This window comes from Mesitornis unicolor, unplaced genomic scaffold, assembly GCF_000695765.1.
Source record: "Mesitornis unicolor isolate BGI_N332 unplaced genomic scaffold, ASM69576v1 scaffold17976, whole genome shotgun sequence".
NCBI lineage: Eukaryota > Metazoa > Chordata > Aves > Mesitornithiformes > Mesitornithidae > Mesitornis > Mesitornis unicolor.
The window spans coordinates 9,748-22,766 of record NW_010189198.1 but is presented as its reverse complement, the minus strand read 5'-3'; the positions used below and the strand labels follow the sequence as shown (position 1 = coordinate 22,766).

Below are 13,019 nucleotides of genomic sequence, written 5' to 3'. Positions count from 1 at the left end.
CAGCAGTCTGTAAACCAAAGAGGAGTCTTTTACCTGTGCTCCATCAGCCTTTTCTGCTAAAAAAAGGCCAAAATGTGGCTCTGGACATGTATCTAGCACCATCTGTTTACATTCTGATGTTTTATACATGTAGCTTTTAACTGGTTTTTTTTTCCATTTCTGCTACATGCATGTGGTGATACTGAAAGTATGTGTCCTAGTTAGAGAATTTGTAATAGAGCTTTTGTTGATGTTACTGGGGAGGGAAAAAAAATAAAAGCTTTCTTTTGCAATAAATAGTGTCTCTGTCTTCACTAAGCAAAATTCTTTCCTTCACTACTTAATCCATTTTCATATTTTTAAACTTGTATAAATATCTTTGGACTGAAGGTTAGTGTGGCTTGAGTTTATTTTGTAGCTAAGTCAGTGTCTTGCACACGGAACTCGAGGTAACAGGTCCAACTATCTGTACAGTGAGAAAAGGAATACTCATGTGGCAAATCCTAGTGGTAAGTGGTGACTTTTCACCTTAACTCCATCCTTTTAGTATAGTATACAAACCCAGATAAAATATATTGGTTGTTTGTATTGCTCAGCTTTTGTTGCCTCTTATTTTAGTGTGACAGAGAACTGGAAATTATCCAAAATGTTGCTGAAATAAGATGCTCTTGCGTATTTCTAAACACATAAAACCAAAAATATTAATGCACCTGTGATCATATTCTTAGCAGTCCTGCAAGTTAATATAGTATAATCTTTGAAGATATCCCAAGCATGTTCTGAGAATTCAGCTGTTCTTATTCTTAGTTCTTATGAAAAAAGGATCCTGTAACATCTCTTCCCCTGTGAAACCTTGTCTGAAGAGTGAATTAAGTCCCAAGTTAAAGTCCTATGTGCTGAACTTAATTATAATTTTCCCCAGTGAATGATGTAGACCAATTGTTTAAAGGTAACATGCTGGAAGGCATACGTTAAAGGTTTAGTATGAGGAGTACTCTAACAGTTCTGTAGCTGCTCTAAGGCTTGAGTGGGATGTGAATGCTTTGGGTTTTTTTCCCTGTCTATTTGTAGGACCACTTAACCTAGGAGAAGTTTTTTTTCCTTATTATTTGTATTGTGCAATGGATGCTCTCTGCATCAATGACTTTCATAAAAGTTAAAATTTAGTTCATTCTGTGCTTTAATATCATTAATGTCTGCATAATCCTTATAGCATATTTGCTGTTTAGTAGACCAGCCAACAGCATTAGAGTGTATTTATGTATTTTATGGGGATTTTGCCAGCAATGCCTACGAAGTGTGTTGGGCATTTTATCTTTAGGTTATTTTTGGAGACTCAGTATGTAATACCTTGCAGCTGAAGAATATGTACTTTTGCAGTATCTGGAGACTTCCTATGCTGTGATAGACTCATATTATATTAGATGTAGGAAAAAAAATGAATGAAGCTCTGATTTTTCCTTTAGAGAATCTAGGTGAGTTTCTTATCACCTTGAATTAACACGATTTTTTTTAAATTGAAGCTGCTGTAAAATTTTTCATATCTTCTTTTCATATACTTCAAATAGTATCTTAGTAACAGCTTCCTCTAGCTGAATTAACTCCTTGTACTACTACATACAAAATATAGTAACAGATTTGCTGAATAACTTAAATTTTATAAAATGCATGAAAGTGAAGTTTTGACAAATGTTTTTAAAATGGGATTTCAGTCCAACCATTTGATGTAGTTCATACTATACTGTTTCCTGTGAATTACATGAACCACAGCAACTTTAAACTCTCTTCTTTTATAGCCCTACCAGAACCCATCATTCCATCCCTCCAAAAGAACTACTCAGTAAGTGTTTCTTATGAATTTATTACATCATATATGTATATGAAGCTGCTTATCTAAAATATATTAATGCTTAAATATCTCTTAGTGGATTAAGTTAAACACAATGTGTAAGCATGGTCATTGATACACTAAACATAAGTGTGAAAAAGGTTATTTGCTGCTTTAGTGAAAACAGCCTGTTATATATGGGATTTTGCACACAGTTGGAAATGAGTGCTATTGAGAGCTGCTGACCTAATTCTTTTTATGCTGGCCTGAAAAATATCCCTATGTCATCTGTAACTTTCTGGTTCTTATTTCCTAATATGTTAAGTAGTGTTTTTTCCATCCAACTGTGGTGTTTCAGAATTCCATACCTTCCCACAGCTGTTGTGTTGCCTGGTATCTCTGGGTGCAGAAAGTGAATGATATATGTTTACTAGGAGGCTTTTGAGATCTCATAAAATTGGTCCAACAATAAAACACATTTCTGGGACTTTGCTGTTATGTCCAGATACTCTGATTTCCAGAAAACTCTGTGAATTGGTATGCTTTGATCCTGTGAAGATTAAAGACTGTAATAAGTGAGACTTAATCTAATGAAGATTAACTAGAAGCAAGAGCTACCCCCCTAAATATTTGTCAGGGGACAAAAGAACTATTGCTGAATAGTTCTACAACTTATTTACAGAAATTCCTCAATTCCTTCCTCCTTACATTTCTTCTCATGTCACTTTTTAATTTTTCCTTTATTCATAGTTCCCATAGTTTGGTGTCCTTATGTATGATGTTGGGTTTTTTTTACTGTTGCGCTGAGGTAGCGTCAGAAAGCTGTTCTTTAGCAAATATTTCCTATAATGCTGAAATGGGAATATTTGATTATAACAGGGAGAAAATGCTATGGTATCAGCCATTTTGTTCCATTACCAAACTCCCTTATGGAACTTGTTCTGTTTGTCTAGTTATTCCCCGAATCCTTCTGGCAGGAAAAAAAATACTGATATCCCTGTATTCTCAATAGGTGAATGGAGGCAAGTTGAGTGTAATGGTTTGTCATGGGTTGCCTGTGACAAAGCAGAGAAATGAGCCTAGGTATCCTGTAGCAGGTCTGACTTCTTGTTCACTGGACACTGAGTGATTGCTTTGTTAAGAAATGACCTTAAATAAATGACATTGGTTATTAATATGTTGAATATTGGTTTACCTTAACAGAAGTTTTCATTAAATCTTTCCCATATCCAATTATTACTTATAATTAATTTGGTTTTGCATGTAAAACTTTCTAATCTGGTAATAGCAATTTCTTCCATTATAAATTTTCTTGTATTTCAGAAAGATTAAACACTTTTATTTCCTTCTACATGTGGTAATCGGCAACTCAGTGCTTAAAAAAATAAGTTGACAAACAAACTGTTCATCACATGTTTCTGATATTGCTTTAGTGTAAAAAAAACAACAACAAAAAAATCCTCTTCCAGAAAAGCAGTTTTAGTTATGCTTTCTATTTTGTAATACTTAATTGTCTTTTAAAGAGTCTTTAGTGGTAGAACCACTAAAGCAAGTGGAGATAGGAATTGCTTATGTGTCTCTTAAACTAGGTGGTTGGTTTTTTTAATGATTAGTTGCAGTAGACTGTAACTTGCATTTTTACTAGAGCACTTGTATAGAATAATATGCATTTATTTTTTGAAGGCAGATGCCTTTCAGACTAAGAAAGTCAAGGAAAACTTTGGCTTGCCTGACCTTTGTGGGGCAAGTGTACTTTAATGTGCATTGTAAAACTTGGCCCCACAGGTTTCATGAAATTGAACTTGCTTTTGAAAAAAAAATCATAATTTTAGATTGCAGAGTTCAAGAGTTTTAATTCTAATTACTAGGTGAAGATTTGAAAAGTTGCCTTCTAATGCAGGTTAGGAACTTCATCTCTTCTGCCATGAGTGAGAAAGTTTGGAATGTGGTACGTTTCTTGCTCCTCACATGAGGAGTACTTCAGTTTTATTACTGCTGCTTACATGACTTTTGATCAATGCAAACTCAGTCAAAAAACAAATGAAATATCCTGCAAAAGGCCTTCATCTGGACTATGCTTCTATCATAATCACCCTTTTCAAAATACAGATTTGTGATTGTAAACCTTTGCAAGGTTTTCTAACTTCCTATTTCATTAACTGCTAACGAATATTATTGGAAAAAATGTTGTGAAACATAAAATGTGCTCAAGGTCAAGATTGATAAGAAAAAGCAACATCTTCTCTAAGCTTCTAATAGTGCTAGAGACAATAACTTTCTTCTTCTGAAAAATAATATCCCAAAGTCTACCTTTTTAGCCACTGAGGGTGCAAACCTCACTGAGGTAGCAAATTTTTCTTGCAGTTTAGAATTTCGCAGGCATCTGGACGTTCAAATCATAAAAAAAAAATATTGTGTTGCTTTTCAAAAATGTCTGCTGACTTCAAATATTTACTTATTAGTCTTAGTAGCCATCTGTTGTTGTAATTTCAATGCATTTGTCTTTTGTATTGTTTGGAGGTTAACAGTCCTTTTTTTTGTTCCATTTTCTACCTTGTGTCCATTTTCTCATAAGTTGTTTTACTGCTAACACTGAATTCATTTGTTGTGACTCTTCTATGACTTTCTGTGGAAATGGGGAAGGAGTGACTTTCACTCTGGTACCTGCCTGATCAAGTAAAAATTGTATATACTCTATAACATAGGAACAGCTGTTCCCCTTTTAGATCTATATATGCTGCATATCTGCTTTTTATGTCTGTCTCTCCATGTTTTCGGTGTGTTCTGTCGGATTGTAAGTTGTTAAATTCTGACCTCTGCTAACTATTGTAATATTTTATATGCAAAGTCATATAATCAAGAACAAGGCTTGAAATTTTGCATAGCTGGAAGAAGGCCTTTTTTTCCCAGAAGGTGATATGTGAGGTTCCAGGAAGTTTTGCTAGAATTGGCAAGAGAATGAGAGTCCCAGACTTTCCAGTCCTACTGGTTTGATCACTAACCATGCTTTTCTCAGAGGAAGCATTGCCAGCTGGGAACATAGAAATAGTATTACAGTATGTAGTGCTTCCAGTGATAGTCTAGTACTATCAAGTTTGAGTCATGCCTGATGCTGCTCTTTGAAATAGAAAAGGATTGGGAGTGGAGATACAGTAATGACTGAATAGGCTATAAATTTACACAGATGTATTTCTTTATGTGAATGTAAAATTTGTTCTTGTATATCTTGGGTTCATTTTCTTTAAAATACACAACATTGCTGTAAAATGTAGTATCCTAGTATTACCAGGTTTTAAAAGCAGTTTCTCTAGCAAGAGAAGTGCGTTCTTCTCCATGTACCCTAGTCTCTCAGAAGAACCTAAAAGATGCAATGGGCACCCAAACAGTATAGCAGATCTAAAACCATGCTAATTTAATCTTGTGTAGATCCCTTTTTAAGCTGGCAAAAGTGACTTTTGTTTACTATAAACCTGACCTTTTCTTCCATGCCCCCAACCCCCTCCTGTCCCACCCATCCAAAGAAAAGCATACTACAGCTTAAATACTGCTTTCTGTGTATTCAGGTTTTCTTTATTTTTTTTTCTTTCTTTCTGCAGCAGGAGGTGCTGCTGCAGTCTTTGAACTCATTATGTGGGAGGATGTAGGTTCATATTAGAGCCAGTGGGTTTCATGTGCAATTTTAACTCTATACTGTGGGAAAAATAAGTCAAGTCTTACTTTTAGATTCTGTACTACAATTATAGGAACTTAGTGGTAAGTGCATTAGCTTCACCTCAGTTCATCTACAGCCAGCTCAGTGCAGGCTACCTTACTCAGCTCCTGCTCATGTGGTTTAACTACCACGTAAACACAAGTCCAGTTCAAAGATTCTCCCATGTTAAAATTCTTCAGTAAACAGAAGGCAAGGGCTGGTCTCTGATGCTCTTGTGCAAGATGATTCTAACTGACTTCAGGGGCAGTAACTGGTATCCAGCAGAGGAGCAAAACAGAAACAGAATCCTTTGAAGTTGTTTTTGAACTTCTAATAAGCAAATGATAGGAAGCTTTTTTGTTGTGCAAAATATATGCAAGTAGATTAAGACTCTGTGTGTGTGTGTGTGTGTGTGTGTGTGTGTGTGTGTGTGTGTGTATATATACACTCTCTGATTTTATTTTGACAGGAATATTTTGATCCTGCTATACAGTTGCGTTTTGTTCATCAAGTTCCATGTGCCATTCCTCCTTACTTCTCAAAAAATGAATCAAGCCTTGGAGATTTGCTGATTGGCTTCCTCAAATATTATGCCACAGATTTTGAGTAAGTAATAAGCTCATCTTAGTGTTTTAGAATATGAAATACTTTAGTTCCTTCTATTCAGCGAATCAACACTTTATAAACCTTGAAGAGAAAGAACAGCAGTAATGTAGGAGTGGTAACTGACGGAGGAAATGGGTGAAAAGACTAAAGGACAACAGGAATCCTGACGAAGAGTGTCTTGACATCTTTTGCTTAGCCAGGCACTCTATCCTGTAAAACAGCTGGCAGAAGTAAGAGAGCTTTGTTTTGTTATATTACACTATTTTAAAACTACCTATCCTTGTGTGAGAAAGTTCTATACCTCTTAGGTGTAGTTTAAGGTATTGATTGTGGTATGAATTTTTTGGACCTTAATAGCTGAACTTGTCCTCTGTGTCCCCAAGCTGATGGAGGTAACTTACCAGGTGGCTCATTACTTTGACTGTAATATCCATCAATATAGGCTACACTTAGTGAAGAATTTTCCCACATATAGTTGATTCACTGACCTTGTTGGTTTGCAAGAATCTGAGTTTAATTTTGGCCTCTGAACTTTTTTGTAGAGGAGAAGCTAAAGCTGTGAGAGCATCTGAGAAAACTGTAGATTATAAGAACTTTGCTAAAGGGTCACTTGATAATTTCTTAGAACAAGTGCTGGACTGAATAAAATGGCAGTATTTCGAAAAGCTTAAAGATCTTCTAAAGAACTTATTTCTGAGGCAATTGGTTCATGCATGCTGCTGTCCTGTGTAAGTGCATCATATCCATTTCCTGGAAGGAGAACGAAATGTGTAACTGCTGGATGCTCATTATAATTTTTGAAGTGTTGGTATTTTACTTCAATTTAAGAAGTGAACAATCATGAAATCTTTAAAAGAAAACATCACTGGGGTGTGTACTACCTGTGCAATAGGTGAGCTAAATCCATATGGCCTGTGGCAATTTATGAACTAATTGCACTGTGTATGCTTGAGCCTGATTCTGAGAGATTTTCACATAAAGGATTTTCCTTCAAGAATCTCTGCAGATAAGGGAATGGTCTTTTGTCCTAAAAGTTTCTTCTTAGTACCTCTCTTTTCAGCTGACAAAGTGCTGTTTGGTAAACAGGTAAATTAGAAGACACTGCTGGAGAATATCCTCAAGTTCATAATTATGTGGCACACTAGATGTATCCTTTACTACTTGTCTGTATAACCAGCTGTTAATCTTTTCATATATGAAAGTAAATCTCTTTTCCATTAAGGAAGAAGCTTATGGTTTGCCTGTACAAACTAACAGATGATCTTGTCCAAATGCAGGAAAAGTACCTGATTTTATTTTTCTGGTTTTGGTGCTTGTGTCAAGAGCAGATTTCTGCATAAGTCAGCAGCTGCTCTAGGAAGACTTTTTATCATCTGCTATTAGACATGCAGGATATGCTAAGAAATATGAAGACTAAAAATGCTGCAGTATCAGAACTTGAACTGATGGTAATCGCTGAAGATTATTTTTCATGATGATCATATATAAGGAAAAAATGTTACCTAAATTTAATCACAGGCACAGGGCAGCATCTGGTTGAAACAAAGCTTGAAAAAGTGGACACTGAAGGTAGGATAGTTGCTGACATCAAGGAAAGGAAAGATCTAAAAGACCAACCAAACAAAAAAATACCTGGTTTGTTTTCCAGTGTTAAGTACCTGTTAAGTATTTAAACATTAGACTAGTAATATTCCGTTTAAAACAAAACTAAACAAACCTGTGAAAAATAGCTATTAGAATTCCCATGCTGAAAATTTAGCAGCTGAGAAGTTGTATCAGGAAATGACACACCTAATGCAGCACCCTATGTTATTTTTAACTTACTCTGCTGCAGAAATAAAACTTATTCAAGTGTACTGTTTACTTGACCTTCTGTGTATCCCTGACAACTATAAATCCTGTTTGAAAGGAGCAGTGTGTGTCTCAAAGATACTAAAATTCTGTGTGGCTTCATAAGAACTGGTAATTGGCTGGAGAAACCCAAACTAGTGCCCATGGGGAAATGGTGGGCAGAACATGGTGTTCAAACATTTGTGTCTGTGTGATAACCAGCTGACGAGAACAAGTACAGTGACACGCTATCCACAGTGTATGTTATCTTTGCTTGAAGTTGCTTATGGAAACAACATTATGGGTGGAAATGAGGATAAGAGTTAAATACACACAACACAGGGTTCTTTTAGGTCTGCCTTTCATGGAAGTACTGCTATTTTACTCCTGAATTTGAGTATTTTCATTGCTGTAATCGGTCTTTTTTTCAGTGTTTGCTTTCCCTCTAAAACATTTACTAGTGTTTTTATGAACATTTAAATAACCTGTACTGTGTCAGTGAGCTTTCATTATTGAACTGTGTTCGATATTGTATTGCAATGTGTTTGTATTGTATTATAATGTGTTTGATAAAAAGATTGCTGAAGAGAATACTACCTCAATTTTTATAAGTTACTTTTGTGGATTACTTATCTATGGAGTAGGATAGAACACTACAATGTTTGATACACGGGATCTCTTTTGCTCAAAGAACAGCATGAAATCAAGAATGATCAGATCATATGTGAAGATCGTAATTTTGAACAGAGTAAGTCATTGACACCACCTGCCTGGAGTGCTTAACTGATCAACTATGTTACACCTATTGGTCAGGGAGATTAAGGGAAGATGGAGATACATTGTTTTAAACTTACACCTCAGTCTAGCAAAGGCCAGTAGGTTTTGCAGGTAAAATCTGTATTTTGTTTCACTTGGTGCAGTGAATAATAATTAAGGGCAGGATGGGCCAAAAGAGTAAAGCATAAAGGAAGAAACAGGAGCCTTGCATGCTGTGCAGCCATTAATAAGTTCATCTCCTTATGCTGTGTGGTTTCTCTTATGCTTTTAATCTGCTTTGCTTATAGAGGTTATAAACTGCTTCAGAAAATTGCTGATTGTCATGTATCTCTACAGTGCCCAGTCCACAGTCCTACCCTGGGATTTTTGGTGTGTCCATAAGAAATAATTTTTATCCTCTGTCATAAGTTACCAGAAATGTGACTTGGAAATTGCTGCATATATTCGACTTACACACAACATGGTTGTATAATTTGCTTGCCATAAGAGTTCAAGTCTGCATGTTTCTCATTATATAGCTGGCTAAAGGTATGCGTATAACTCCATTTTAAGTATTTCAAACAATCAAAGGTTCACTGATCACGCAGTGAATGTGACCAAGTGAAAAAAATGCAGGGAGGTGTTCTCAAAAGAAAGTATTTGGAAACAGGTCTGTGTTTATCATGCCCTCTGAAGAGAGTGTCTGATTTCACTTCTGCAGCTGTGAGTGAAGGCAGCAGGTTTTCACTTGGCTGTCTCTTTACAAAGCAAGACCTTGAAGCAAAGCCTTGCTTCCCTTGGGACTCTGCATCTTCTAAATTTATTGTTTCAAGTTGTGCAGCAGTTGTTTAAGATCATTCACTGATTTTCTTGTATTTGGCAGACATGGTAAAAGATTGGTTACATTATCATGGCAAAATATAAAATACAGTTGCTCATGGCTCTTTTCAAGGTAGAATTAGTCAAGTAATAAAGGGATCATCTTTAAATAGTATATTGAATTAGATAATGCTTACAATTTGTATGCATCTTAGTGTGTTTATGGAAGTGGCTTTGGCTTGTAAGAACACTCAAAGATAAGCTTTTTAGTCTATTTGTAGTGTATTCATATACACTTAAACCTAGAAATGCCTGGTCTTTTTATTTCAAATTCTCGCCACCTTCTTCATGAGGAGCACATAACTAATGTGGGCAGTGACACCTGAAAAAACTGATAATTGAAATAGCTGTTTAAATGGTTATTGTTAACTTACGGATTTCAAAGTATGTATGCAGAGAGTATTTGCTAGTGTTGGCAGTAATGAAGTTGGTGTGTGCAAGCCAAAATGGTTAAAATTGATACACAAATCATTTACTATTGGTAGTTCATTTCTACTTTAGGCTGAATTTGGTACCAAAGCAGGGTTAGTGAAAGTTTAATGAGACTATTGGATCAAGTAGTTGTATTGAAGTTTAAATTAAAAGCTGTTTAAATAGCTATAGATGTCACTTTTTTGTTGCTTTTTGCTAAACCAGTGTATTATAAATAGATTTATTTTTTTGCTGAGGAATCAAGCCAAGTATAACCTAGAGAAGAAGTCAAGAGAAGAATTAGGTTTTTGAATCACAGAATATTAAGAGTTGGAAGGGACCTCAAAAGATCATCCAGTTCAACCCCCCTGCCAGAGCAGGATGAAACAATACTGCCTGGCCTAACCAAACACAGATCAAATACTTTGTTGTGTGACAGGATTTTTTTTCCTCCACTGGCCTGTATCTCTGAGTCTTAAAAAAGCTTTTAGAAAAAGCAGAAGAGTTGAACTGTCAGGTTCTGCTCATGATCAGTGTTCTGAAGCTGCAGTTTAAGCTGCTTTGATGCTCTAGTGGCATGGTTTTTCTCTTTTTTTTTCTGTGTTTTTTCTTTGGGGGGTGTTTGTTGCTTTTTTAAACAACTGAATTCTTGTTAAGCTTGTGTTGATGGAAGTTAAAAAGATACAGAGGAAAGTATTTGGTGTTTCACAATATATCTACTTATTGCAAAAGTAGTCAACTATGGGAATTAAGGAGAGGTAGAGTAATGGGTTAGAATGAAGGCTTTAGTTTGCATTCAGTGCTAGAAATGGTCATCACCTGTACTGATTTTCTAAAGAATATATAAGGAAATCTAAATACACACAGCAGTGTGTGAGTAAGTAATCCGAGCTTCATATGCTGTGTCCTGCACTTTTTGAAATAGGTCTTAGTCATAGTCTTAAATAGAAAAGCAATATATGTGCTATATGGAAGTACATAAAGCTGACAGTCATATAATCAAAGAGCTGGCTTTCACGAGTGGTTTTAGTCATGACTTGTATCCAAGATAATTTGTAGAATTACAGGCATGGATTTTTAGCTGCTGTAAACTGTCTTATCACCCCTGACTTAGTGGAGCTGATCTGTGGCTGAGGAAGCACAGAGTTCTTTGAAATTTAGTTTATGAATTATAGACTGTATTTTGATTTACAGTTGATATTGACAGATTTATTGCAGGTGGTTGATGCACCCAGCCAAGTTTCTCTCTTTGCATTATGTCGAAGGATTGGTTCAGTCAGAAGATCACATAAAGGGTACAGCTAGCAGCACACTACCCAGCTTTTTCCGAGCCCCATTTAGTCAGGGCATATGGTGATGCATTGTTGGTGATCCAGGTCTTTTCCTGATATGGTAGTTCCCTGGTTTAGTTAAGAGCAGCTGAAAACTGGCTGGGTAGATAGAAACATAGAAATGCAAGTGGTTGCATTGGCTTATTGGCATATTGTTTGCCAAGCATCATAAATATTATAAAGATGCTGGGTACATTGTAAAGACTGCCCTGTAAACTGCCAGCTCTTCCTGTTTCAGTGTGATTATTTGCTATGGTTTTGTTGTTGTGAAATGTGTGCAGAAAACAGTAGAATATATTCAAATGCACATTTGGAGTTGTTGCTTTGTTGTTGCATTTATAGGAGATATAAAATTCAGCAGGTACAAAGTGTTAGTGCTTTCTAATAATGAGTTACTTACACCAGGAATACTGGCCTGTAAACAGTCTGTCTTTATATATCTTTATACTATTGAATGTGTTCTTACTCGAATGCAGTATGTGACTTCATCTGCACTTAAACTCTTTAGATTCCTTTTCTCCTTACAGAAAATTCTGAAAGATAGATTTGAGGGTATAATTTCTTTTGAACTTAGAAAGAAATGTAGATGTCCATATTCAAGTTCACATTGTTTTTTGATAAAAACATTGTCGTGAATATATGTTACTCACAGATATCTGTGATGTTCTGTTTTACAGATGTTTTCATAAATAAACTTCTTTGTTGAAAATTTTTCATTTCCTATCCATTATTCTTCATTCTTACATAATGAATTACAAAGATTAGAACGTTTAGGCTAAATTACTCATTATTATAAAGTACTGTGTTATCCAGGCTTATGATGTAGCAATTTGACAGTTTTTAAATGTAAACTGATACTATAAATTTAGAATCGAGAGTTAAAAGTTCTGCAAATTGTTTTCCTTTTCCCTAGTTGGAGCCATCAAATTATTTCAGTTCGTGAGGCCAAAGCTATTCCAAGATCTGATGGTGCTGAATGGAGAAACAAATTTATTTGTATAGAAGGTAAAATATAAAGCTGCATTATCATTTGTAAGACACTGAATGCATAAATCTGTCAGTTAAACTTGACCTTGATTGTGTTTTAATAATGCACACATGCAATTTATTTATGTAGAAAAGTTTAACCAATGTAAATAGTTTTGGAAACAGTCCCGCCAAATACACTTGAGAAGGAAGCTTTAAGTTCTATAGTGTTTAAAAATAGTTCTCCTGACCTTTTCTTCAAGAGCACTCATTGCCCTGTTACTTTTGGAACAGGGATTAGGACTTTGACAAGGAATAGGCTTTATGATAGTGTGTTTTCCTTCTCTGCAAAAAGAGCCATCAGTTTTGCCAAGATTAAGCTTCTAAAAAAACACAGCAGGCACATACTCGGATTACTCTGTAAGAATATTCTGTGTTCTGGAAATGCTTTGACATCCCAAGTCCTAGCAGTGACTAGTGTATGTGTATGTTGATCCCCTTATGGCTACTATTTTTGGCTGTCTGATTAGTTTACAGTTTCTGCAGAGACTATATGATACCCTCCAGAACTGGAGGGTAAACCCAGGCTACTTTTTGGAGTTGCAGATCTCAGCCTTTATAGTGCAGGCTGAACTGAGCAGCAGCACTACATGGGCAACCTGCTTTATTTGTTCTTGATGCCTTTCAACTGCTGTGGGGAATCTACATGGAGAAGATGAACAGTTAGCATGCATAAGAGATG

General features: G+C 35.7%; 1 protein-coding gene across 2 annotated transcripts in view; it reads left to right on the top strand.

The window, feature by feature from the left end:
- Positions 1-13,019, top strand: part of PAPD4 (PAP associated domain containing 4) — a 38,435-nt gene that overhangs the window by 20,522 nt on the left and 4,894 nt on the right. For both annotated transcript variants that reach the window (XM_010185992.1, XM_010185991.1), the window contains exons 10-12: positions 1,776-1,819; positions 5,968-6,104; positions 12,225-12,316. In XM_010185992.1, the coding sequence (XP_010184294.1) occupies positions 1,776-1,819; positions 5,968-6,104; positions 12,225-12,316 (273 nt within the window). The remainder of the gene's footprint in view (positions 1-1,775; positions 1,820-5,967; positions 6,105-12,224; positions 12,317-13,019) is intronic.